The sequence below is a fragment of the Aythya ferina genome, assembly GCF_964211825.1.
Source record: "Aythya ferina genome assembly, chromosome: 22".
In the NCBI taxonomy this organism is placed as follows: Eukaryota; Metazoa; Chordata; class Aves; order Anseriformes; family Anatidae; genus Aythya; species Aythya ferina.
The window spans coordinates 6,145,469-6,166,564 of NC_140320.1; the positions used below are offsets into that span (position 1 = coordinate 6,145,469).

At 48.7% G+C, this 21,096-nt stretch overlaps 1 protein-coding gene and 2 long non-coding RNA genes across 9 annotated transcripts; 1 reads left to right on the forward strand and 2 right to left on the reverse strand.

The window, feature by feature from the left end:
• Window positions 1-369: 369 nt before the first annotated feature.
• Window positions 370-11,830, reverse strand: LOC311422506. 2 transcript variants are annotated; one of them, XR_014685386.1, is made up of 3 exons: window positions 11,717-11,830; window positions 1,319-1,466; window positions 370-1,173 (listed from the first exon to the last, which is right to left on the reverse strand). It is a non-coding gene; the product is annotated as an uncharacterized lncRNA (long non-coding RNA). The 2 variants fall into 2 exon arrangements; XR_014685387.1 differs by having other exon boundaries at window positions 1,319-1,614; window positions 11,717-11,827.
• A 2,737-nt stretch (window positions 11,831-14,567) lies between these two features.
• On the reverse strand, window positions 14,568-17,651 carry LOC311422508. Of its 6 annotated transcripts, XR_014685389.1 has the most exons (4): window positions 17,487-17,651; window positions 16,594-16,970; window positions 16,114-16,211; window positions 14,568-15,683 (listed from the first exon to the last, which is right to left on the reverse strand). It is a non-coding gene; the product is annotated as an uncharacterized lncRNA (long non-coding RNA). The 6 variants fall into 6 exon arrangements; XR_014685388.1 differs by having other exon boundaries at window positions 14,568-16,211; window positions 16,651-16,970; XR_014685390.1 differs by having other exon boundaries at window positions 14,568-16,211.
• On the forward strand, window positions 17,395-20,769 carry RBM7 (RNA binding motif protein 7). The gene is made up of 5 exons (XM_084495639.1): window positions 17,395-17,534; window positions 17,889-18,051; window positions 18,635-18,731; window positions 19,230-19,323; window positions 19,776-20,769. The coding sequence occupies exons 1-5, from the start codon at window positions 17,439-17,441 to the stop codon at window positions 20,187-20,189; spliced, it is 864 nt and encodes a 287-aa protein (XP_084351765.1). The 5' UTR covers window positions 17,395-17,438; the 3' UTR covers window positions 20,190-20,769.
• Window positions 20,770-21,096: the final 327 nt, after the last annotated feature.

Below are 21,096 nucleotides of genomic sequence, written 5' to 3' on the forward strand. Positions count from 1 at the left end.
AAACAGTGCAATTTTCAAGAGCCTCCAGCTTAGGAGTTTAGATCCCACTTTCTAAACTCACAGAAATATAAATAGCATTGGCCATCCTATGGAAAGCAGTGAGTGCATGACATTGGGATACTTTAAGGTTATTTGCTCGGTTTCATACTGTAGGGAACAAGCCAATTATCAACTCCCAGTCTCCGAGTGAACACCTTTACCCCTAATTTCATCTTTCCTCTCTAGCAAGGGCAGAGCTCCATATCCCATTTCCAGCTGCATGAGTCATCTGTTCCCCTTTCCAAAGAGATATGTGCCTGTGTGCGCACGCCAGCGTGTGCACAGAGAATGCATTACCGTTTTTGACAGTGCAAACAAAAGCCCACACTTGTGGGAGCCTTTCTTCCCCCCTTCCTTTTCTTACCATATCTGTGCGCTAAGGATTCACACAAAATGCCTACACAGCTGGGGAAATTTCTGTCAAAGGGGCTCCTCCTTGTTTTCTTTCTTGTATCAGGAGAAATCGAGTGGCTGAATCACACACAAACACACAGATCTTGTTTCCAAAACGCTTCTGAAATGTTTCTAAGACATTCTAGCTGCATAATGAAGGTATTTTAATCTCAAATGAAATTCCTGTTCATTTATTCAGTCGCTCCTAATACCCCTCCATAAACTATACAACTCCAGGTCTTATAAGCAAGGCAGAATAGAGTCTGAAGCCACATGTTACAGTCTAGGTTCAAGGTTAGATATTAACTGATTTTATTTTCTTAATAATTGCCAGGAGATGCAATAAACCCTTGGTATCTTATCTAGTCAGAAATTCCTAAGTGACCGAAGCCTCAGATAACATTAGTATATCAAGACAGTTTGCAAATGACCCTTTTTAAGAGATATTTATGGATCCCCTGTGAAGGCTAGGAGAAGCATGCACGTTCCCAGTCAGTCACAACGCACTTGTCCCGCAGCCAAGTGTCAAGCCGCGTGCTTTGGAGCCAGGCTGAAGGTGCTGCAGCGCCCTTGGACATCGCAGCATTCACGCGGGAGGAAGGCTGGCATGGCCCAGGCTCCACCGAAACACATTCCCTGCTGGAACAGCTTGATCAGCCTCCGAAGAATGAAAGTAAACAGTGTTGCAAAGCTCCTCCTGGATAAGAGCTATCTTCTGGGGCCAGAGGTTCAAAAGCTTTTCTGCAAGCAGCAAAGGATGCAGATAGGTCAGGATAGAAAGGCATGCGACCCAGGCAGCTGATGCTGCTGTCACCAGGGCTGTGAGCACCCCAGACTCCCCTAAAGGCACAAAGGATCTCTTAAAGTCCAGCCTGCTGCTTCTTACCAGCAAAGCCTCTCCACCACCACTTCTGGTGCATCAGATACTTCCTGCGTAATATGGAAGACAGCAACTCCACCACAAATTGACCAGAATATCCTTTTGTCTTCCAACCAAAGAAAGTTCATTGTCAGGGTTTGCATTGCCGGTCTCACTACAGAAATAAATGCTGCATCACTGCTGGGTCCTTGCTGTGCAGAGGGATTGACTGGGCAGGCAGGGAACACCTCCTGATTTCCCCAGGTACCAGCTGGGACACGGGAAGGTGGGGTGGCCCCTCGCTGGGGTCCAGCCCCAGGGACCTTTAAAGGGACACATTGAAACATCTCCTTTAAGGTATTTCAGGCAGGAAAGAATAATCCCAACTTTCATGAAAATAGTAATCACTTCAAAGATAGGTGAAATGGAATAAAGAAATTTGAAACGCCTAAAAGCAGATAGCTCACCATGAGTAAATCTGTGCCTGAAAGCATTTCTCAGCACTAACATCACTAGTTTTTTTCCCCCTTCAGTTTTCCCTGCCTTCAGAAGGCAATATTACCACCCTACTAAGCCTCCCACGAGGTCTGCAGGACTTGCACCCTTCGCAAACTGGCCAAGCACATTTTTTCCACCCCAGTAAGAACCTTACTCATGATGAATGTTTCCAAATTGCATGTGGATCACGAGCAGAGCGTGCAGAGCATGCTCTGAGGCTCTCTGCTCCCAGGCTGCTGCGGTTACTGGTGTGGTTAACCCAAGCTAAAGCCAGCAGGGGCTGGCCAGAGCTTGGCTGTAAGGCACCAGTACGGTGGGGACAAGAGGTGCTCAGTAGCAGTAGGGTGTGCAGCCTCTGAAAAGGGGCACTGAGGGTGATATAAAGGGAATTCTCAAATGGCCAGCTGACAGAGACTCAGGGTGCAGAGAGCTTAACCCTGGATGCGGATCAGATGTCAGAGGCAAAGGAATAGCTCAAAGCTTTGGAAATTGGATACAGAAAAGGAAGTTTCACCCTCTCTCCCCATCCAGCTCATCAGTTAACACTACACAGGGGAGTCCTGATCCTCTGCTGTGCAGAGACAGGTATTATTGAGACACGGGCTGCAGAAGATGGAGCTGCTGCATCACAGAGGTTCCTACGTCTCATGGAGGTGAATGGAAGACTCTGAGATTTAAAAACCACTTAATTTGGATGCACAGCTCCTGGGACACTGCTAGTGAGGGTGGGATGACCTCCCCTCTGCCTAAGTGCAGAGGCTCTGTGCAGGTGACAGTTTGTGCCACCTCACACGTGGATGTGATGGACGTGGGACAGCCAAGTCTGGGCACAGCTTTTCCGTCTTTTGGCCACTTCCAGAAATGAGGCAGAGCCTCAGCCTCAAAGGACCCCTGCAAAGATGTCCGAGCTTGTTGCACTTCAATTTTTTTTCCCCCCACAGGGCTTTCAATCTTACAGTGCTGAAAATCCTAACTGTAAAAGAAAAGCTGCTCAGAGGGTGGATTACCAAACCTGTTCTTCAGATCCATGTCCTGATGTAAAAGAAGTTAACTTATCTATTGACAGAGCCGCTCAGTGGAAAAGGAAAAAAAGGATAAAATACCTTAACCTTGAGCCCCATCACTGCCACCACACACATTTGTCTGTCCCATCCTGACATCCCCTGCTCAGTAATGCAGTTTTTCAGGTCAGGAACATCTGACTCCTTTCTCTCACGAGCCGTAAGTACTCTGGACCCCAAGTGCCCATGGTTCTCAGCTTCAGGACCTTGTCTTTGGTCACTCATCCTCTGGCCAAGCACTTTGATCCAGGACCTGGCTTCACACTGCACTGCATGCCACAGGCTGCAGTAAAACATGCAGAACTGCCGGGACCCCTAAAAAAATGGCCTTAATTCAGGCATGAAGAAGCGCTACATTAACCATCAGGTAAAATGCTTCACCAGCATCGCTCAAGAGTTCAGACAAGGTGATCACAAATAGTCCTTTCTTGCTTTAAAGCCTGTAAATTTTACAGTAATACTGCTCATCATTGCATCCCTTCCAGAGCTGCCTCTCAGCTCAGCCATGGACAGAGCTCCCATCCTGAGATGCACACAGGTTTCTGATCTTCTCTGAGGACCACCAAACAACAAGACTGAGCTCTTACTCTTCCCAGGGTTATAACACCGAGCTTCATATTCCACTATTGACTTGCTCTTTTCTACTGGCATAAGTTCACCCCTTACAGGTCATCTTGCAGTGTAAAAAAAATCAGTGTTATGTGAACATGCCAGCATCCGAAGTGCCTTGATGCAGTGCCCAGAACTGTTTTTGCAGGGATGAAGCTTGGATTGTAATAAATGCCAAATCTCAGTAATCAACCCCAGCCCCCCAAAATTACAGAAACCTCTTAAAGACGTTTATTTCCACAGAGCTAACGCCATTGAAAAATCCCCACCAAGACATGTAAGAAGCTAGTGCCATCAAGAAACAAGGCGTGTCAGATTAAGCACATTTATATCAAGCTGTAATAAATTATGCTCTTCTTCCAGGTCCCTGGCTGTGTATAAGCCAAGAGATCACCCACATCATCTCCAAAATATTGAAAGCTACAGGACAAGAAGGGGGTGAACAACAAGGGAACAACAGATTGCAAAATCAGACTCTTCCATGATAACCTCTCCTCCTCCTTCCCCAACACTTCAGCTTTTGCCTAGAACTGACAAGTTACCCTCATCCAAATGAGGAAAAGCTGCCACAGATCTCCAGAAGAAACAGAAGAATGAGGCAGGCCTTTGCCAAGAAGCACCAAACTCCATGGTGCATCTAGCCATCACCCAGCCTGCGGCAGCCAGGGACTGCGTGGGTCCTCTTCCATCGTTTCTCCCCAAAACATTCATGCTCAGAAGGGTAAGAGAAGTGGGGGAAGGAAAGGGGATGAGTGAGAGCACTGCCTACTGCAAATATTGACATAACCATTATGGGCATGTATAAAACTCCCATTTGTGTTATGTGAGCGTTATATTCTTTGAATACTTCTGTCTCGAGGAATTCTTTATTTTGCTATAGAAGAAAAATGTTTTCATATTCTCTCCTGCCGTTCAGACCTGCAACCCAGTGAGCCCTTTTGCCCTTGAGAGCCATAACATTATTTGTTAACATTTTTATGATGCCAAATGGTCTGTGCTAGAACGGGTGCCATTCTTTAGCTGGGAAACCATATGGCATGCCGAGTAATAAATAAGGTATTGTGATAGTTAATGAACCTAATTGCTAGCAAAGGCTTTAATACAGAGAATGTGCTGCTGAGAATTTAGCACCACATTAGAGATGCAGCAGAGCTCCTCTGACTTCTGAGGCTTAATTTAAGTTCTATATTGCAAACTCCAGAAAATAATTCCAAACCCTCCTGCTGGAAAAGCAACCTGCTGGTAGACTGTGATTATACTGAATTACTAAAATCGCAATCAATTTTATACACTCAGTTAACCCTTGCTAGGGAACTCTCCTCTCGATTTGATAGGAAGCCACTTAAAGATGTATTGGAGCCAAATGACTGTAAGCATTATGGTCATCATCATAACCGTTTCTCTCCCTGGCATCTCCCTCTTTGGGACCAACCCCTTTTAAATCCTCTCCACGTTCCAGCCGAGCTGACTGCTGGCAAAGCAGGGAGTAAAAGCTCTGATTATGAGCGGTCACTGCTGTATGATGCCATGACCAACTTATTACCAGCTGCCATCAAATCATGGCAACCAGACGTGGCACAAAGCACAGACGTTGCATCTGCCTCACAGCTTACAGGCTCCTGTGAGATGCTCAAAAACTTTGCAAGAGCAGCACAAACTTGCAGAGGCAGTTTTACTTTTTCTGGTTTCTTCAGCCCTGGAGAAGGGAAGAACTCTTCTGTGTGAAAAGGACTCAGGAATAGCTACAGATCACATTTTGACACGAGACCTTTCAGCCCATAAAACCTTTGGATTACGCCACAACTGCAGAGGAGAATTTGCTCTTGCCAAAATGCTGCCACATGGCTACATGTATAGTCACTATTGCTGCTGTCTTGCATGGGTGCTTTGTAAAGAAGCCATTTGAGGTCCAGGACACCAAATATCCTCTGGTAAACTGATGCAAAGTACACCAAACCCCACACTGAGATATAATGGCTTATGAAAAGCTGTTTTGGAAGAGCTGCAGTCCTCCTGTTGGGGACAGGGACCCACTCACACATGGGGGATGGATGTCACGCATTTAGGGCAACACACAGCATTTGCTGCAGGTCTGTGCTGCGTGCTGCCTGCCCTTCCTGCTTCAGTGTTGCACACCCCAGCAAAACAACACTAGTGCTCGCTAGCAAATAGCCAGAGGAGGTAAATCAGTTCTGCACTGACGCCAGACACGGCACTGAAGTACTGCTAGTGCTCGCTGAGTGGAACCACTGAGCACAAAGCAATCTCAGAGGTAACGGGAGGTTTCCCATTGGGGCTGCCTTGCTCCATCCCTCTGGATCAGCCTCACTGCTCCCCCAGACCCTTTCAGGCACCTACCCTGCCTCAGAGCACCACGTCCCACCCCACTGCCAGGCACAGCACGCTGGGTGCCAGGCTGGCTGCTGCCCTTTTTGCTCTGTGGTGATCAGAGGCTGATGCTCACGCTTTCCTGAAAGCCCCAGAGACCAAGGCAGAGGTCTCATAGGCAGCACCAACACCTTCCACGTGTCACTCGCCCCAGGCTTTGGGCAAGTGACACGGATTCAGTGTGTGCTGATCACGCAGGGCATTACAGCAGATGCAGAAGGTGGCTGGGGCCAGTGCCCGACAGTAGCATCAAATGAGGAAAGTGCCAAGATAAAGAGTCGCATAGTGTGGATTTAATACTGTACATAAATACACTTTACAATCTCAGGAAAGCTCTGTGCTAAGAGGAAACCATTGGAATATTTTATAGTGATGCAGATCGAGTGAAAAGACTGTGAATAAATAAAAGGGAAGATAATTATTTGATGGAGTTCTCTTAGGATATGCCACAGCGGGGAATACTTACCGAGAATACATATTACTGGAGAGACACAGCTATTCAAGCATCAAACTAACCTATAAATTGTCACAGGAGAAAATTGGAGGAGAGGAATGGATGGGGTTTTGGGCACTGCTCTCATTATTAACGTCGGGTTTCGCTTTCTACCTTCCTCATCGCAATTCCCTGTGCCCAAGGAGTCACAGTCCCTGAAAAAGGGAAGACTGCATCTAATAACTGTCTTTTAGAAATTACGGCCAAACCACTACAGTAAAAAGATGGCATCATTTATCTCTCTGCCATCTGCACGGGATCATCTGGCCAGTAGCAGCAGCCTGCTCCCAGGATGTTTCGAGCCCAGTTGCACAGGGGCAGGTGAGAGGGGCTGGCACGAGGACCCCCGTGCGCACAGGCAGCGCATCCACCCTGCTCCCACTTGCACCAGGCACTCCTGCACTGGCTCTCACCTCCTGGCTGGAAGCTGGGAGTACCCTGCCCACAGGACCATTCCCCTCCCTGGTGCTTCGAGGGGATGCCCACTGCTGTGACACGGACATCACAGGAGGATAAGCACAAAACGAGTGCCTTCCTACCAGACCCCCAGGTGGGGACTGGTTTCCACCTCCTGCCCATCCAGATCTCCAGGGCTGTGCGGGTCTCTGCCTTGTGCTTCATTTCTCATCTTTGCCATCGAGCTGAGAACAAGCTGCAGCCACATCCTTCCCTGTAACACATCCTTTGTGCACAGCTCTCCCCACTACCAAGTCTTCTGACCCCAAAAACTCAGAAGCGCTTCCCAAAGACCACATTGGTTGCACTTCACAGCAAAGCTTAGAGTCCTCTTCCCCATTTTGGAGGCTCTGGCAGGGATTTATCTGGAGCCAGAGTGCTTCCTAGAGGCAGAGCTGGAAAGAGCCCGGAGTCTTTGCAGCGGCACGCGCCAGTGAGCCGCCGGGCTTCCCCCAGTGCCATTTACAGGCTCAGATCTACGAGTTAATAATTAATGCAGGCAGCCAAGTGACTTTACTCACCGATATTCTTAATGGCCACTTGCAGCTTTAAATAAGCCACAAAATCTTGATAGTAAAATGAAGAAATCACAACCAGTTGCAATACACACTGTACATTAACCTCTCGGTTACCCAGCCATTGATCCAGAGCGGCTCCAGAAGCGCGCCAGGGACACAGCACCGCTTTGTTACGGAGCCGACCGCTCCCACCAGAAACGTTTGGGATAATCACAGGCAGGCCTGTAATTAATAAAACAGCCATTCCCCTTTTCACACTCTGAATTGAACCCTTGTTGTGGCATGTGGACCCCAAACTTTCCTCGTATACTTGCATTTATTTTCCTTGGAAACAGCAAGATTTAAAGCCCCGGTTCTTGTCGGGGGGAGACCTGACATTGCCTGGCGTACAAACGTGGCCATGAAATTTCTAAGCAAGTTTAATGAATGTAACAGTAACACAGCAGGTGTTCATTAACCTTTCCCCTCCCAGACAAGTCACAAGTTGAAAATATAATCCCTGTAGTATTGCTACTATGGGAAAATCCTAACTGGATGTCAAAAATACAATATTACTTGTCCAAAGGCTAACTCAGGAATCCTGTAAAAATGGCACGCACAAAATCAAAACCATGCAGACAGAGAGCCTGTGGGTAACAATACTTCGGTTTATGGCACAAAGACCGTGTTCATGGGCTGGCTTAGGAGCAGGTTTTGCACCATTTATGCAGAGCTGTGTGGGTTTACACCACTTATAGGGGTGATGTGTTTTGCTCTGAACATCTGCAGTCTCTTCAGGAGCTGAGAGAACCTTTGGCACTTTAATGGAGAGGGTACAAGAAACACCCTGCACTGCGAATAGGTAGTCTGCTGCAATTAGCAGGGGTGCTCGTTATTTTAAGCAAGACTTGCCACTGCTTCAAAAATGCCAAGCAAGAGAAAAGCCAATGCAGAATACCTTTAAGGCTATCTTAGACAATAAAATCAAAGGCAATCTGATCATGACAGGTCTCCTTCCCTCTCTGCCTGTCAGAAGGGAATTGCTCACTCACCTGCACCCAGAATAGGGCTTTGTATCCAACACCATCATTAATTTATTTCCTGTGAATCCATGTGAATTGGTGGGACCCCAGAGATTTGCACAGCCCACCTGTTCGCACTGCCTGCATCCCCACTGCCAGCTTTGACATTTGGAGGCTTGGTAGCAGATATCAGCACTGGCAAATGATGCCATAAACCATCCGGCAGCGCAGGAGCTGCCAACCCCAGGGCTGTGGGCAGGGAGCTGGGAGCATCAAGCCCAGCACATGCCTTCTTTCCCCAAGCCCAGGAAAGCAGGTTTTAAAAACACAACACAGTTGTGGGGACGCTCAGGGGAATGGGTAACTGGGAGGTGCCTGGGTTTGGTGACTTACAGTGTGTACCTTACTGCCTGCTCTGCTGGTGCACAGAAATCTCACAACACAAATTTAATTCTTCTGGTGGAGGTCACCCTTCAGTGACTGTTAGTCCATTCATTCTAAATGAACAATATTTTAATTGCTGGCATTCTGGACACGCAGCTCTAAACAAGTGGGCTCTAAATGTGTATTTTGTTAAAAGGGGACAGGGGAGGCATGATTTTTAAAACCGCTATCACAGCAATGTGATGATGACGAAATTACCAGGTAGCATGCAGGGGGCTGAAAGCTGCAGTAAATACCCCCCACTTTCTGAATCCTTTGTGTCACAACAGCACTGGAAACAAACCTGCAGCAGGGACTGGTATTCTCTGCTCCTCCTCCTAGACCTACAAAGAAGTGGGCTCTGTGCACCGACTCCACTTTCTAGATGTGCAAGCAGAACCACTGTTGGAGTCCACAGCAGACTCAAATTTATTTATTCTACCTCTTTATTTGTCCCTCACATCATGGGAACAGAGAGTAATCAGCTGCATTCCTAATCAAGGGAAAATAGAGCTTTTAGATAATTAATTGTCAACAATTCCTATTAAAAAGGAAACTTTCCAGCTAAAGGAAGCTATTGAGTGAGAGCAGCTACACAGACAGCTAAACTCTGCCGACTGCAGCTGCTGCTGCCCTGTTGACTTCAGGGCTGATTTGTACCCACCAGGGATTTGGCCCTAAGAATGTATATTTTAACAAACGGTTCTGCATCTGCAGGCATCAGCCCCCACAAAGAACAGTTTATTCACACGCATCCCCCAGCTATCTAGTCAGAGGTTAACGCCACCGCTAGTAACAAGCATTTCTTTGCTCTGCTGCCAGCAAAAAGGAAGCAATATGTGAATACACTCAAAAGCTCTTGACAACTCACGTTTCTGGCTGCTGCACCAAACCTTGCAGCTTTGTCTGGAGCTCCGACTGCTGTGCAGATCTGTATTGACTTATTGTGTTGTGAGGGAGTCAAGGATGAATCCTGATAAACAAAGCACGAGGGCACGCTACAACTCCCAGAGACTGTGTCACGTAGCAGCACGTCAAAGGGCAGTTGTACAACTAATTCTGGCTTATTGAGGAAACTGATAAATATTTTTCTCCAGCTCAATGCACAGGGGCTGATTGAATAATGCCAAGGCTCAAGATGATGCAATGAGACAGGGTTTGCAGGGAAGCCTGGTTTCATGAGCCATGCCTGTGGGACAGAGCACTTGCTTTCCTTTTGCAGTTGGGAAGAATGATGTGAGCACCTTTGGAGTTCAGCTGTGCCTTTATTCTCTGCTTTCTGCTGCCCGAGGTGCCAACCATGCAATTCTGAGGGCTTTCACCCCCTCTGCTAAGGGGTAAACCATAGGTCCTGAACTCAGAGACAATGCTGATGCAGACAGCTGTGTCACTGCAGGTGAGGAAAGAGCAGGACCTTCAGCAGGGTCTGCAGGGCACAGCTGGAGCCAGCACACATTTCTGTGCTCCAAGGCTCAACAGACTCCATGCCCAAGTCTGGGCAGCCCAAAGCAGCCCCAGCACCGAGACCCAGCTCCTCCAGCTCACCACCAAGCTTTCTGCACTCATCATCCAATTCTAGATCACATCAGTCTCCCAGCACTAGATCAATTTGCTGGCTGGGGCATTAATAACCCAGCCAAGCGACCTGCTGCTGCCACAGCTCTCAGAGCTCTGCACCACTGGGCCAAGCAAAGGCTGAGGTTTGATATGAATCATGTTGGGATTTCTAGGCAAAGTCCCATTAATGAAACCGCTCAGAGCCTTGCAGTTCTTAGTCGAGTACTGTAGAGATGAAAGCCTTATTTATGAGTAAGATATATCTGCAGAGGGAGCAATAAACCGCAAAGCAAAGTATGAAGGTTTGCAGCAAATGTAGTAAAGTTTTATACTCCTGAAAACTAGGAATAAAAGATATAACCATTTAAAACACAGTGGATAGAAAGGGTTTCCACAGGACTGTAAAACACTCTTACAATAGTTAATTGCTAGTTTCTTGTTACAGCACAGAGAAACTTAAACCAGGAAAAGAACTGCTTCAATCTCCATCAATGAGTAAGAGCAGAAAGAGAAAAAGAAATGCTTGGAGAGGGAGAGTTTTGTTTCAGGACCCTCTGTGCCATGCAGAGCATGAGGAATCTTTGGTCCCAGCACACCCACAGTGCCTCCAGCCCCAGCTGCTCCCAGTTCCAAGCAAGTGCCTAGGGTAGGACCCAAGGTGAGGTCCCAGCAACATGCACTGCCCATTTAGCAAGAACATAATTTAGCTAAGAGCATATCAATATGCATGCAACAGAAAACCAGCCAGGTCCCTGCACCTGCTTGGCAGCAGGAGACTCATCGTGGTCCCACTGAGACCCGCAGCAAGGAGGAGCAGCTCCCAGGCTGCTGCCCACCTCCAGCCCCTGTTCCCAGGATGGGACTTCCAGATACCAAACATAAAACAATATAAATCCAGATCGGTTGTCCACATGTTTCTTAAAGCTAGATAAAAGAGCACCCAGCTAAACTGCTCAAAACTTCTCTGTTGAAGCTTTTAAAATGCAGCAATTTTTACCAAGTAAAAAGGTAGATACAGAAGGAAAAAATTGCTGAAAAGCCAACAACATGCCTCCAACCAACTCTATCAAAGGTGGAGCATCCTACCTCAGAGCATACCTCTGCAGAATATTTGGGTCACTAGCATATTACCTACCCAGACCCCCTGGCCTGCTGCCAGGAGAACTACCCAGGAACTTCTGCCTGAGGAAGTTTCGCAGTGCTTGAGAGAGAAAGCTGCAGCATTTGCACAAGCCCCCCTGTGTGAAACTTATATTCCAAGAGCTGTTTTAAAGTTATATTTCAGAAAATAAACACATTTTATCATTTAAGAGCACGATTGCCTCTATTTTTTTCAAGTAACCCTTTTTCAACAAAAGAATAGCTGCTCCCCTTCCCTACAAATATCTGAAACTAAAAACATTTGCTTTTCAGGCACATACTTTATGCATTTTCTTGCAGATATAATGAAGGAGAGCATCTAATCTCTGTCTGCTTGAAAGCACATAAAATACAGATTTGTTTCCACCCTCCAGCTCAATGCACCCAGCACACCCCCAAGGGCAAACAGGGGCCTCCTGCACACCCTTTATAACCTCCCTGGCTGCTGCTGCAGCTTAGCCAGGTGGTGAGGTGGGTGCAGGTGCTCCTTGTCATGCTGATGGGACCAGGACAAGGCACAGAGCTGCCCTATCAGGCCTCCACTCCTCTCCTCCCACCACATTTTCTGCAGGAACTTTTATTTTTATTTTTTTTTCTCCCTTTAGTGGCAGATTTTGTGCATTATCCAGTAAAGTAACCAGAGAAACACATTCCACTTACCACAGCGTAAATATCGAAATGCTGTTTATATCAATCAGAGAAGCACTTAGGTAGAGATGACAATGGAGCCCACAGAGCCCTAATCACATACTTTGATTGAACTAAAAGTACTGGGGAAAATGGAAATCAGATGTCTAGTACTGAGATTTCAATAGAGATGGAAAACCGGGGAGGCAGAGATGTGCAGGGAGGCTGCAGCAGGCAGGGGGGCACGCAGGGAAGGGCCTTGCAGCAGCAGCAGCAGCAGCAGGAGGCACTTTTCTCAGGGGCACAGGCTGAACCAGCATTGCATTTTCATTTTCAATATTAGCTTTGCTGTTGGCATCTCCCCTTGGGTGGGAGTTTCTGCTTTGCAGCCTACCATGCATGCCCGGGGGGGAGGGTTAAGGTCCATGGGTACCCCACTGTGTGTTTCCCTCGGTTCCTATTTCAGAGCTCAGATTCCAGGTGTCACCGGGATTTGTCCTAGGGCACTGTGAATGGGCTCTGATGGCAAGGTGGAAGTGCTTGTGGTCTGCTTTGGGGTTGAAATCCCAGTGCAAAGAAGCCCTAAAGGCCAGGAGGGGCCCTTTGGAGACCTTCTAGCCCCCTGCTTCTGGGGGACACGCTGCCGGAGTAGCAGGGAGTGCTTGCTGTTCACTTTGCCCTCTGAGGAAGGCCTTTTTATCGTGTCCATCTTTCAAGCTGACTTTCTTTTCTGCTTCATACCTTTGGCAACTGGCTTGCAGCGACCGGTGGGAACGCTGGGGCACGAAGCAAAGCCGGGGATGGTGCTTGTTAGCGGGAGGGTGACAGCGGCTCACCCGCTCCTCGCAGCAGATCATTAACGAAGTAAAGGCCAATTACACAGATCCCGAGCCCGTAATGCTCCCCGGGCCCTCTGAGCATCCCGGCCCCGCTGCGGGAGGCTGCGGGGCGAGCGCGGGGCTCTGCTGCCGCTGCGTGGCCGGCACCGCACAGCGCGGGGCTCCCGCTGCTCCCGGCACCGCGGGGCTCGGGGGGGTCCCGCAGGGAGCAAGAGCAGAGAAAGCACTGGGGCAGAGCACAGCAACCCTCCCCGGAATTGTTTCAGGCGCTGTTCAGGACGTGGACCCATTCCTCCTCCTCCTCCCAGCACCGGGAAGCACGGCACTCACTCTCCGGCCTTAAACTCCCTCGCCACTTTTTCTTGCCAAACACCCCAATTTGAGCTTGCTGTTAAGAAGTAAATGCATTGGGTGCTCTGATCCTGTTTACAAAGCCGTTGGGCTGCAAAAACAAGCTATACTGATTCGCACTGTACCGCGTCGTTGCTGTCAATTGCTGTAAAGCCATGGACACGTAACGTAATCCCAGGGATTGCCAGTAATTACAGTCATCTTTAAAGGGATTGTGTGGCTCAGGGACTGCCGGTGGGATTGCAATCACAGGTGGTATGGGAGAAGTAAAATGATGGGGAAGAAAAGGAGAGCAGCAGAAGGCACCAGGAGGGATATCGGTCCTGAAGGAGGGAGGCAAGTGCAGCAGAGCCACCCAGAGCTGGTGGGAATGCTCGGAGCAGCTGTCCCTGGAGAAGCAAGTGAGTTAAATGGAGGGGAAGGAAGGCAACCCAGTGCTGAGCATGGATCATTCCCTCTGCCACCTACAATAGAGTGCTATGCTCCGGCTGGGGTTAGCACATGAAGAAGTCGAAGGTTGAAGCAAGTCATGGGCTGCAAGTATCGTAAAAGCTCCCCATGACACAAGAGCAGGGGAGGAGTAGAGGGGTTCGTCCACCTCTCTGCTGGTTTTCCTTTCACTTTCTTGGTAAGAACTTAATAAAAAGCCCCAGTGACGTTTTTAGGGCTGTGGTGTAACATTTGCACCAGCGCAGACTTTCTGCTGTGCTGGAGAGCGCAGAACCTCTGACACTCGCTACTTAACGCTGAATATAACATAATTGTTTCTATAAAGACCTTTGCGACTGTCACAGAGGCACAGTAAATGCAGGAATTCAGCAGCTGCTGACATGTTCTCTGGAAATAACATGCCCAGGTCTTGTAGTGCGGGTGTCTTTAATCGCTGTTTAACTGTTCGAACATCAGCATTGCTGGAGATTTTTATGGTCTGTTTAAAAAGCACAATGATTCCCTTCATGGAGAAGTTTGTAGCTACAATTACCCTTCTGTTGCAACCTGCCAGGAGTAATTGAAAGTCTTTCTCAGCTAGAAGGCTGGGGTATCCTGCCTGCTTGTGCGCTCTCTGGCAAAAAGCGTGGTGGCACTGGCTTGAGCAGCTTCGGTGGGACCAGTGCAGGCAAGGGAAAGGCTGGTGTGACACCCTGCTTGTAAGGACAGGGGGAAGGAGGGTGGCTGAAGGGAGCGGGTGTCCTTTCACCTTGGAGTGAAGAGATGGGCAGATCATTTGTTAATGTATTTCTAAAAGATCATCAGGGCATGAAATCACAGCACAGAGCAGCAGCAAAACCGGAGAAAACCAGGCAAAACTTCAGTATTTGACTTGTAAAATTTATTAACATAATACAAAATTATTTGAGAGAAAACATGAAGGGGAGGAACCCCTCTCCCAGTCTTCTGCTACTCGTCTTCACTTCTTCCTCCCCACTCCAGGCTGAGCTCTGCCTCCTCCGTTTGCCACTCTGACTTGCCCATAACTCACTCCGGGTCTGAACGAGAAGCCAAAGAACTGAACCACAAAAGCCCGTGGAAGTTCACTTTATTGTCGTAACTGTAGCTGTTATTTTTATCTATCTGCTTCTCTCCCTCTTTGTACAGGTGTCAGTCACAGACATTCAATGGCCCTAATGAAAATTGCATATAGGGATAAGGTGTGCGGTTATTGTATTAGCTGGCGTGACCCATTCTTTTAGGCTCTCCAGTGAAAGAACTGTCATCTGCGATGGCTTTGTCTGACCGAGCTCTCTGCCATTTGACGTAATTACGGGTACCTGTTTTCTGGTAGGATAGCAGGGCGTGGAGAATTTTCAAGCATGCACTTTCAATTGAGCAGCCCCATTACCGCAGCACTGAAGAAGATTGTCATCTGCACGGGGAAGTCAGCGAGGCAGCTGAATAACCTGAGGAGCATGAGTGCAATCAGGCACGAGAAAAGGCACAGCTGACATCTGCAATCAGCGCTGAGGACAGAGGCTGCACTACAGACACGGGACGGACAGACAGATGGACTACAGTCCTGTGGGCTCATGGACTGTCCAACACAGCTGAGGCTGAGGGGAGTTCAGATATCTGTAGCTAGAGTAGCAAGCTGTAACACACACCACCACAGAGCCTTAACCAAGGTGCATCCCAACAGAGTTACTGTCTCTGCATTGCATTTCCCTGTTACATTTCAGAGCTTCAGTAGAGAATTATTGTACACCCACGCCCTTTCCCAGCCTGTGAGCTGGGACTAGGTGGTAAGATCACACACGTGCAGCAGCAATCTGAGAACTAATTGCTCTTCTTGCCTCCGCTGGTCTGACATGAACACCGCTTTCTCAAGTAGCTGGATCAGGTCAGGATGCAAATGACGCTGGGGAGAAGTGGTGTCTGGTATCTGTGGCTTGTGTGTGTCACCTGCAAGACTGACACTGATTTCTTGGGCTCTTTCCTTTGCAATGTAAGAGTAATTGTTAACAATGATTAGTGGTGGAACAGGAAGACTACTAAGACCCAACACTAAGAGCCTAATCTAAAGGTGAAAACTGAATTAAGCAGAAACAAGCAGAATTGGTAAGTCTCTGTAATGTTCAACAACATAAGCTCCTTTATACTAAGAGTTTAAATAGGAAGCTTACAAACATTTTTTGCCCTGAAAGCAAATACCTTTGAGGGTTTTATTAAAGAGCAAAATGGGAATAAAGCAACAAAAAAGGCAAAAACCACAACAGGATTGTAGTATGCCTGTAAAAAAATCTGAAATTGTTTTCTCATTCCCCTGTTGTGCATTTTTTTTGGGTCTTGGCCATGCAAGACAGCAACAGGCCAGCCTGAGCCCATCACCTCTGGGTGGGTCCCTCTGAACTCAGCCAGCTACGTACCGCACACCATGCAAAACTGCTACATCCATCTGAAGATGCCCAGCCCAAGTGAAGAAAGCTGATGATGGTAAAGCTGTCAAATACACTTCCAACCAAACCTACGGGGACCCAGTAAGGAAAAAAAAAACCACAGAAGAAAGCAAATGAGGCTCCAGGGAAATTAAGCCAAAGTGGAAGTCCTGGCAGAGTAGGGTAATAATTTCCTTTCTGAATGAGTAACTGTTTAGAATTTAACCAGGCGAACACGATTAAACCAAATGAATATAAATTCTAGGTGCGGTAGTAAGTAATGAACTGGAGAAAATGAACAGGGCCTAATTAACAAGAAAATAGGATATGCCATAATGCATTGAAATCTAATGAAAAATGAGGGTTGAACTTCCCCTTTCAAAAAATTTCCAGATGGAAAATATCCTTGTTTTACATCCAGCGTGTTCCAAAATATCCAGGGGAATTACAGTTGTTGCAAACTGTACTTACCATGCAATCAAACATCATGGGAAAGGGGAGCTATTTCGCAACACGCTGGAGAAGTACCTTAGCTGAGAGATGGGTGTCCAGAACTCTGCTCAGACATAAAAGCAAAAGCGCTGTCTTCACATTAAGAGTAATACAGCTGTTCAGAGGAGGAATGCAAAGCAGCCTGCGTGTGTTTGTGCCATTACAGGAGGCAGTATTTGGGATGGTGGCGAGTATTGCAGCAATAAAAGGGAACGAACCAACGGTTCCACACTCCACTCAGTGCTGTGCTTCCTTTTTATTATTATTACACAAAACAACCGTGCTCATCCTGGCAGCTCAGGGCACTCACGGCGAAGTTACCTCACCCTGGTGGTGGCTGGGCTCTGGAGCAGGACCTGGAAGAGAGGGAGACGGTGAGAACAGGGGACACCGAGGGGACACCGAGGGGACACCGAGGGGACACCGAGGGGACACCGAGGGGACACCGAGGGGACACCGAGGGGACACCGAGGGGACACCGAGGGGACACCGAGGGGACACCGAGGGGACACCGAGGCCGCCTCACGGCGGGGCGTGCCGGAGGGAGCCGTTGGCGGCTCCGCGCTCCCCACCGCAGCCCTCACACCCCCCTCGGCCCCTAATTATGGATTTTTGGCCACCGAATTTCCCGTCCGGTGCCTTTTTTCCCCGTCCCCAGCCCTCCCCTCACGCAGCCCCTCAGCCGTTGACACCGCCCGCCGCCGGGCGGGGCTGCCTTCCCCTCCCCCCTCTCCTCCCCGTGACGTGGCCCCGCGCTCTTCCGCGCCTGCGCAGCAGCGAGCGGCGGCGGCGGCGGCCCCGGGCGCGGGCGGCCGGGCCTCGCGATGGGGGCGGCGGCCGCCGAAGCGGACCGGACGCTGTTCGTGGGGAACCTGGACCCGCGGGTGACGGAGGAGCTGATCTTCGAGCTGTTCCACCAGGTGCCGCCGAGGCTCCGCGGCTGCGGCCCGCCCGTTTTAGCCCCGGCCCCGGCGGGGCGGGGATGGGATGGGATGGGGCGGGCGGTTGGCGGCGCCATGATGGGGAGGGGCCGGGGCGGCGGACGGCGGCCGCGGGCGGACAAACTTGTGCGGGAGCGGAGCGCCCCCGCGCGGCCGCCTCCTGGGGGCCCTCCTCCTTCGTGGTTTAAAACTTTAAAACCTTAAAAATTTATTTATTTATTTATTTATTTATTTATTTATTTATTTATTTATTTATTTATTTATTTATTTATTTTTAAAGGTTTGGGGAGTTGCTCCGCTCCCGCTTAACGTCTCTCGTGTCTTGATCCGCAGGCAGGGCCGGTGATTAAGGTTAAAATCCCCAAGGACAGGGATGGCAAGCAGAAGCAGTTCGCCTTCGTCAACTTCAAGCACGAGGAATCCGTCCCCTACGGAATGAGCCTGCTCAACGGGATCAAGCTCTACGGGAGGCCCATCAAAATTCAGTTCCGATCAGGTACCCAGGAAAAGAAACACAAAACAATGCAGCTCCCAGGTGGGAAGCAGAGCTGCCGCCTTTCTCCTCCTCCCCAAACCTGGCAGAGGTGCACCGAGTTGGTCAGCGATGGTTGTTGCTCACCCTTCTCATCCAACTGCCCCTCATCTGCTAGCCGATGACGTTGTAGAATGTGTTGTCACACAGGCATGTGCTTCTGCCCTTGGGTTTTGACCAGGGACCTACCTGCCACTTCAGGGGGCATATAAACCCCGGGCTGAGTCTTCTCTTTTGTTCGATTATTCGTTCTGTACCCTTGAAAGCCCTTCTAAATTATAGCAGCAGTGAAAGTTGCTGCTGACTTTAGTTAAGTGAGGCGTTTTGGCCAGAATGTTGCAAGCCTGATTGCGTCTTTCCCAACTGGGCATTAAGACAGATGCGGTATCTTGTTTTGGAAACCAGATTGTATGCTTTTTCAGATCGCTGGTGAAACTTGAGAGCTAATTAAGCATGCAGAAATTGTTAGCATCTTACAAGTTCATTTCATATCCAAGTTAATCTAACTGATGTTTGGCGGTCTCATGAAATGTTTGTTTCTCTTCAGGGAGCAGTCATGCATCTCAGGACGGTAATTCATCTTCTTTACCACATGGAAATGCCAATACGAGCCCATCTGGCACAGCACATCCAGCTTCCAGCAGGTAAGAGTCCGCACTGTAGGTACACGTGTGCGGTTCAAGTTAAAAAACAGCACTGACACACTCAGCTTTCCCAGTTCTCATTCCAAGCACAACTTACTCTTTCTTCCCTATGGAATCAGTACTTGCATTATTATTACCTTCAGTACCCTGCATTCTTGGTACCTGAATACCTAATGCAAAAAGAAGAGGGTCATCTTGAAAGTGACTTTCCAAAAGATCTGATTGCCAGAGCTTATGGCCCAAGTCACATTCCTGTTTAAAAACTGTTTTCCTATGAGTATGGAAAAGATTCGGTGATGTGGAGAGAGTTCTGCCAAATACACGATGCAAGCGTCTCCGCACTACTTCCTCACAGCAGTAGTAATTTGAGGTGAATGCTTGCCCAGTTATTTTTTTTCTAATTGTAGCAGTGTGACTGGGCTGCAAGTGCCCCTTAGAGTGGCAATAGCCTATGTTAGAAACATTTAAGACTAAAACTCCTAATCCCTTTTTCTGCAGATACGATAAGAGTCCAGATAATATGGTAGCAGCAGGATTCTCATCTGTGCAGAGGTCTCTGCCGTCTCCTGATAACCTTCAGAGACAAGGAGTGGTAAGCTGTGCTGTTAATAGTGTCTAAACCTGCAGTCACTCACAGATGATGGATAATGTGAAAGAGCTGGCTCTAATTTTGAGTACTTAGATGTGTCCTATAATGATTGTATTAGGTCACAAGAATGTATTTTTGGAGCGTTGAAATAACCGTTCCAAAAGACTGACAGTGCCTGCTACTAAGCTGTGTGACGTCTGGGTGGTCTTGGAGCTTTACGAGTCCAGCTGTAGATAAAGCCCTTGGTAGCAGCCGTTCTGTACATCTGCAGTCAGTCTCATATTGTTGATTCATTCTCATTTTCCCTTGTATTTGCAGCATGATTCACATGGAACTCAGAGGCCAGCACAGGAGATTATTCTATGGCATGGGGTCCTGATAATTTTTAGTTTGAGCGCTCTGCCAGAAGGAAAGTGCATCAAATCCACCGAGCCTTTTTCTCTTTTGTTTTCCAGATGCACGGTGCGATGCGGCAGCAGTCCCAGTACGGTGGGAAGTATGATCACCCTGGCTTTGCTGCCTCCGGGTACCAGCACGGGCACTCGTTTAACCACTCGTCAGCCTCGCAGATGCAGTGGCGCCCAGACGTCGCAGCGCTGCGCAAGACCAGGATGGGCTCCCACCCCTATTACTCGGACAGTCGGCATTTTGGCCGAGAACAGCGTTTTGGGGACCGTGGGCCTGACTATTGCAGGGGCAAAAGGGATGACTACGGGTTTGAAGACAGAGGCCACGACTCTGACCATCATTACCGGGGGAGCAGAGACGATTTTGTCTACGAAGACAGGAATCGTGAAGGCTGGAGCCACGATTACGATAACAGAAGAGAGAACTACAGAGAGGGCAAGTGGCGCCCATCACGGCATTAACAAGCACTCAGTAGGCTTCAAAGAACTCTATGGGAAACTTTAATCTGTTTCTAACCGAATCTCTGTAAAATAAACCCATCAAAGTTACCATTTAACATTTGTAAAACTACTAGCAGAATGCTCCAAAACTAGCATCTTAATTTTAAACGTGTTAACTGCACCAAGCCTGTCTGAATTTAAGAAGTGCTTGGACTGTGCACTTAGTCACAGGGTCTGAACTTTTGGGCAGACCTGTGCGGTGCCAGGAGTTGGACTTGATGATCCTTACGGGTCCCTTCCAACTCGGGATATGCTATAATTCTGATAACTCAACACCTCAGGGCTCTATGCAAGAAAACAAACGTGCCACATTTTAAGAGTTGTTGTTGGGTGCTTGTATTATAATGCAGAGTGTATTTTTGTAGGAGGAGGGCTCTGTCAGGTGCAGGCACACACCCCTTGAAGCAGAGCCCGAGGGGTGTGATGCTTTGTGGCACCTGACGTGCGTTTCCAACCGTTTTGATACACAAACGATTCCTTTTGAATATTCCTTGTTTTGGAGAAGAACATTAAAAGCCTCCCCGTGGATAAACCACACACACGCGAATGTTTTCACAGCCTGATTTATTCGTTCAGTTCACCCCCGTTTGTACCCATTTGGCCTTTGAAATATGCTTGGGAAAAGCTGTGGTGGTCGAAGAGCTGAGAGTGCGGCCGGTTAGCGCCTGCACCGACCACATTCCTTCCCCTGGGGGTTGAAAACAACGTGTTTTAACCAAAAAGCCACCTTTTAGCCCCAGACCGCCCCCAGCCCGCTGCCGCCATAGCCCGGGCCGCAGCCCGGCAGCCCCGCCCGCCGCTCCCGGCGCACCCCGCGCGGCCGACTCACTCGGAACTACAACTCCCAGCAGCACCCGCGCTCGCCGCC

What these genes read in the sequence shown, in the direction of transcription:
- RBM7 (XM_084495639.1), top strand. Translation starts at nt 17,439, where the DNA reads ATGGGGGCGGCGGCCGCCGAAGCGGACCGGACGCTGTTCGTGGGGAAC. An exon ending in CAAAATTCAGTTCCGATCAG is followed by an intron (nt 18,052 to 18,634) that starts GTACCCAGGAAA and finishes GTTTCTCTTCAG; the next exon opens with GGAGCAGTCATGCATCTCAG. An exon ending in ACCTTCAGAGACAAGGAGTG is followed by an intron (nt 19,324 to 19,775) that starts GTAAGCTGTGCT and finishes TTTGTTTTCCAG; the next exon opens with ATGCACGGTGCGATGCGGCA.